The 6206-nt window shown below is 40.0% G+C and overlaps 1 protein-coding gene across 1 annotated transcript; it reads right to left on the bottom strand.

Moving 5' to 3' along the window:
* Nucleotides 1-3548: 3548 nt before the first annotated feature.
* myf6 (myogenic factor 6) lies at nucleotides 3549-5027 on the bottom strand. Its single transcript, XM_053344229.1, has 3 exons — nucleotides 4506-5027; nucleotides 4008-4101; nucleotides 3549-3909 (listed from the first exon to the last, which is right to left on the bottom strand). The coding sequence occupies exons 1-3, from the start codon at nucleotides 5025-5027 to the stop codon at nucleotides 3800-3802; spliced, it is 726 nt and encodes a 241-aa protein (XP_053200204.1). The 3' UTR covers nucleotides 3549-3799.
* Nucleotides 5028-6206: the final 1179 nt, after the last annotated feature.

Raw genomic sequence — 6206 nt, forward strand, 5'->3', positions numbered from 1 at the left:
TTGTGCTGTACAAATCTCAACATGTTTCTAATGTGTTTCTTTTTTTCCCTAAAAGTGAAAACAAATTAATTGGACTATTTTCAGTTTTTACAGATTTAGGCAGTGACATTTTAAACTGCGCTGGAAATAAAGTTAAATGATCTCTACTTCTCTTCCAGCAGACGTAGATTGTCAGACTAAACAGGGCTTTTGCAGTTCGACACTGACTGGTTTGGGTAATTATGTTGTTGACAGCTTACAAGGATACAATGCGGATATTTCTCACAATGTGTCAAAACGTTTGGCGAGCCCCCATCTCTGGGAACTGTGCGCACCTAAGAAAACACCAGTAGCTACCTGCTGCCTCTGAATTGCCTTCGGAGTTTGGATTACGCACAGCTGAAGAAGACATCGGCTCGGCTTTGCTTGTAGCTGCTGAGAAGATCAAAGGCTGTTTAGACTGAGAACAACGTCGACAATGAGAAAACCTGGCACTCACCGATTGCTAATTGAGGCTTGAGTTAGATTAGCGCAGCACATGGTGTTATTAGAAATACACGGAGTTTCTATTGGCACAGACATTGCGCACAGGCCAGTGCTAGGATGAAGGCCTCCTCTTGCTGGTCTCTTGGGAATTCACTGAGTTTGCTTTTTTGTTGTTCTCAAGGGTCAGAGACAGAGTTAAGTGAGGGGCAGGAGGTGATCTTTTATGTCCATCTCCCTCACGTCTGAAAACCTTATTTCTTCTAAACTGCCTCATGCTTTGACTCAATATGCGGCTTGTTTGGTGCAACACAAGCCCCCTGACAGAGACAATTTGTCACTGACATTACTGCAGAATAGATTCCCTCCAACCTCCCTTTGACCACACAGTTAACTTTACTTTTTTTATTTGCTTGCATTTTGCTTATTTAACTGAAAAAATACCATTGGTGTAGTTGGGCTGGGGGCAAAACTGTACTGTAAAGATTACATATATAATCCCATGTTGGTAAAACAGAGAAGAAAAACAGACTTATATGAAGTCTGATAAAAACAAAACAAGATCTACGTCACTTAGAGACAGTCCAAGTCCATCCTACATTACTCACAAGAATTAGAGAGACAAAAAAAAACGTTTTGAGTGGCAACAGCATTTGTTCAGCAGTGAGCAGAAAGAGGTGCCAGCTCTGTAGCAGTGAATCCTTTTCCTAGCAGGATATTCAAGGGAAGTCTGGATAAATCAAGGCATTCAGCCTCCAGGCTTATCCTCCTCTGTCTGTATAACAGCTCGCCTTTCATCAGCTTTGACTTTCAAACACTGCCTTCACATCCAAATGAGAGATACGGTATCATCAGTAACACCAAAATCCCTGTAGAGGTAGACAAGAGATAGTCAGGGGCTTCAAGAGGATGTCGGGTCTTTGTGAGGAGGGAATGCTTGCTGTCTGATGGGGCAAACACACAAAAAGGACAGTAAGGTACAAAATACAGCCGGGTAATGAGCTTCTAGGGCAGAGAGAGCTCGACAAACAGCTTGAAATGCAGGTTTTTATACAGTTTGTCAATTATTTTAGACACTAATAAGTGTCAGCGTTGAAGCAAAAGGCTCTTTTTGAAGCATGAATTGTAATTGTTGATATTAGGTCTACAATTCTGGTAAAGTGCCGTCATCACCATATAGAGGCAGCGGATTAGCGGATACCCATAGAGCCTGAAAATGCAGTGACACTGCTATCAGAGTGAGGGGGTGAGCAGGCGCCCATTAAAGTCACATTACTGTTTGAGGCTATCAGGTTTCTGTCTGGTTTCTACAGAAAACAGGATATTTAAGATATCTATAGTTCTGTTGAAACAATACATATAAGAGCCCCGGATTACCGTTTAATTTATCAGTTTCTAATTACACTAAGGCTCAACGACGGACAAAGTATGTAGACTGAATAAAAGTGCAAATAAAACAAGGGAAAAATACTCAATTACAAATAAAAGTCATGCATTTAAAAAGATTCTCAAAAGGACAAAAGTCATACAAGTCATACATAGTAATTTCCTTTAAAGTAACTCATATTATCAAACATGTGACGGAGTAAACATATTTCCAATACTTCCTTTTTAGATGTAGAGGAAGAAAAATATTATATTACATACTTTGTTGATACCCAGAGAGGAAACTAGTTTGCTTGCCGACCTACAGTGAGAAATAAAAAAAAGTCAGGCAAGTCAAAGCATTACAACATATAAAAAACATACTGTCACAACAAGCCAATATAAGTGATACATCTAGAAATCAATAAAAGAACCTGCAATACATCAAAACTAACAATGAAACAAAACCTTACAAAGCATGTCCACATTCACAGCCCTGATCTCAGGAAACACACAAATATCACATCATTCCAAAGTTTCACAGCTGTGAGTTTTGTGGAGCACCTTGGCATCCATAACCGGTCACTCGACACACTCTTCACTGTAGACTTTAAAAAACATTAAACAGCAGATGACCTTCATGCTGGGGTACAGCTTGAGCTCTCTTTGTGATTCTTTCAAAAGGATTTTTTTTTTCAGAAGAGTGACCTCCAATTCATCTTTTCTCTCTAAAGGTAAAGTTAATAAAAGCAGTAAAAACTTTTCTATCTACCTCAAAATTGCATTCAAGTATAAAAAAATGTGCTTTCATTTCTGCCAATAAAGCTTTTCATGCATTCTTCTCATGTCTCTATAAAGTATCTTTGTTTTTTCTCCTTGCTGCATGTCACGCTGAGGTCTTTAGCTTCTGATAAACCTGACACATGTGTAACACTTTGCATGGCTGCGTGTGCACGTCTGCCGGCCTGAAAGATGAGTCAGTGTCCCACAGGTCAACCAGGACTCTGTGCCGTCCACAAAGATCTGAGGCACCCTGACATCATCAACAAACGCCCCCATTTCATGTCAATACATGACAAACAAGACTCAATGGATTTCCATGCTGTTAGCATCATGTCACACATTATAATAGCTTGTATGTTAACTATTTGCTATCCGATGATGAGGCAAACGGTGATGAATTAAGGCCTAATGGCTTTAGATAACTTCATTATCCCACTGGGCTTTGCACTCAGTCCCTGCTGCCCAAGTTTCCATGTCCCCAACATATGATAGGAGAGGAACGGAGAGGCACGCTGTGTTTGGAGGGGACTCGAGTTACTGTTTTGGGATCAGGCCTTGCTGGATGCCAGTTGGAACAAAGAGAAGCAACCAGGCAGGGAACTAACAGAGTAGTTTAGACAGATTTTATGGACTTCTAATAGCTGTGAATGCTGGGGGAACCGGTAGATCTTTAACTGGTAGTGGTGGTTTGTTTCTCTTTTTATTTTAATGCAAGGATAAAGTGAGGAATAAAGTGACCCAAGAACTTCAGTTTTACTTGCAGAAAAGGTTTAACTACCCTTTGAGGCTGGGAGTAATTTTTTTATAATGTTAATTTATAGACTACATCTAATTTCTCTGAAGATGATAGAGGTTTTGCTTCTGTCATCATGAGATTGAAGAGTGAGGAATACAGTGGTAGAGTACTGCAAAAGTAGCAATTTATTTATTCTGTCAGTTATGTACAAATATTTAAATACAATATCAGCTTTCTTAGACAGCTTATTTTCTTCTGAATACAAAATAAATAAATCTAAACATCACATTATTATAAAATATATACATTTTTATCTGCAAAAGAGCAGCGGCTGCTCCTGCTGTACAACATCACAAACTGAAGCCATGCCGGCTGAATACAGTGGAAATAATTTAGAGATAAACAATGGGAATTTTAAATATGCTATCTAGTGGAGGTGTTTGCTAGCGTTTTTCAATTTTCTGAGACGACCTCGTTGAAGCTGCTTTTCTCGTCGTTGGTGATGCTATCCACAATGGAGGACAGACGCAGGAGGCTGGAGGACCCAGAGGACTCACTGGTTCCTGGACACAAAAGGAACAGCTTATAATAATTATTCATGATTCTTAGTGGTGGTATAACTTTTACTTTGATTGTGTATATGAAGTTAGACATGTTTTACCTTCTCTCTGGTTTATCATCGCTGCAGTGGAATGATCAGCAGAGGTCGCCCAGGTCTCTGAGGACTTTTTCCAAAGGTACTCATGACCGGACACCTGTAGAAACACACAGCACATGTGTATCATATGTACATGTTTGTGTCAGTCACTGAAGAACACTTGTAGGCTAAAACTACTATTTTTGAGATAGACAGAAAGAGAGATAGTGGCATCATTATCACAGTATTCATCCCCAGTGGAAAAAAGATATATCACAGTAATGCTGACAGATAAACATAAAGTAAACAAACCATAATCTTATTATTAGTACAAACACATTATGATCTATTAGGATGATTTATAATTATTATAGATACAATGGGGAAGAAAACACATCATAAAAACATTATGAAGCTATTAATGAGTCATGTCAGCACAAAAAGAAAAAGTGAAGGCATATCATGGGGATAGTGTGGGGGGTTTCTTTCTGTGGGGTTGTAGGCTATCCAGTAACAGCTTACACTGTGCTCTTTGACATTAATGTTGTAGGTTGATCCGTTTGGCGTTTTCTCCTGCTCGTCCAGCGTTTGCAGCAGATCCTGTAGTCTCTCAATGTAGCTGATGGCGCTGCGTAAAATCTCCACCTTGGGTAGCCTCTGGTTGGGGTTGGCCACGGTCTTCCTCTTCAGCGCGTCGAAGGCCTCGTTGATCTTCTTGAGCCTCCTCCTCTCCCTGAGTGTGGCAGCCTTGCGTCTATCCGTCGGTGCTGATTTTCTCTTGCAGATCTTACAGGCCCACATGAGGCACTGACCCTCGCAGTGCGCGCGGAGACCCGGGGGTGCAAGGACATGCTCCTCTCCGCTGCTCTCCTCCCCGGTCTCGGACGGAACATTGTCTTGGCCCGGTGACAGCGGGCTGTCATTGCCGTTATACAGAGGAGAGACCCCCGCCATGTCCAAGTGCTGTAGTGGTCCATGATCCCCTTCCTCCAAATAACGCAAATCATTGAAAAGATAAGTGTTGGTCTCAAAAAGGTCCATCATATTGTTGCGCCCCTCGCCTCTGTTTTGACAAGTGGGACTCTGGCATTTAAATAGCGCAGCAGAGACACAAGTCACCAGGCTTATATATAGAATGTGAAACTCTATCCAACACTTTGGCTGCCACGCTGCATCAAGCATCTTTTTTTTCAATGGGGCTTTACAACCTACTGACTTTGTGGAGGAAATAATATAAATTAAGTCCTTCACAAGTTATTGAAATGTCACTTTAGGTTGTTTTTTTTGACAGGTGCTTAAAATACCTGCATCTGGCAGCAAAATGGGAGCACTGATATTTCCCAAGGCTGCTACTGAGAAAGTGAAAGACATGGCATTGTTATTCCACATACAGTATAACAGGGCTGAAATGAATGTGAATGAATAGGGGGAGGTACCTCTGTTGGATATGATATAATTTATATTAATGAATGGTAACACAGAATTTATGAATGGTTTTTAAGGTCAGTATAGTAACCACTTGAAAGAATGTCCATTAGGTTTGCCAGGTTGTAAAACAGTCAGTGGTGTATAACCTCCCGCAGCATTACTTGCTTTTAGATTTATTTCTTTTTTAAGTTATACCATTAAAAAGCTCCACATTTCCAACATTTGACTTTCATGTCAAACCAAATCCTTGCTGAAAACTGCACATAGTTCCTAAACCAAGGAAAAGAAAGTAAGTTTTACACATGACACAGAAAAGAGACACAATATCAAAGCTATCTGTAATATTTTTTCTCAATGATTTTGGATTATCCAGATTATCTGACAATATGAAAGATTCTTTTGCATTTCATTTTCAGCTTCATTCATCTCACATACCTGACAACGCCTATATCTTGTTCTTCAATACCAACATAATATCCAGTTTCCAGATCTCACACTTGAGCTGGGAACACAGAGATCGAACTAATGTTACTAAATCATTAAATAAAGGTTCCTTACTTCATAAATAGCCTTTGTAATGAGCTATCAAGTCTCTATGGCGATAAATTTCTTAATACATGTGTTTTGGTTTGGATGCCCCAAAGCTGTTTTTCCATATAGGGTAAGAGGTGAGGAATTAAAAAGTTAGCTAAAAAGACAAAGCAAGTTATGTTGAAGGAGCTTAGAGGATAATGTGCCAGCCAAATAGATTTCTTTTTTGCAGCCGAGCAACCCTAAAGTTGTCCTTATTGATGG

Source organism: Scomber japonicus, chromosome 23 (assembly GCF_027409825.1).
Source record: "Scomber japonicus isolate fScoJap1 chromosome 23, fScoJap1.pri, whole genome shotgun sequence".
In the NCBI taxonomy this organism is placed as follows: Eukaryota; Metazoa; Chordata; class Actinopteri; order Scombriformes; family Scombridae; genus Scomber; species Scomber japonicus.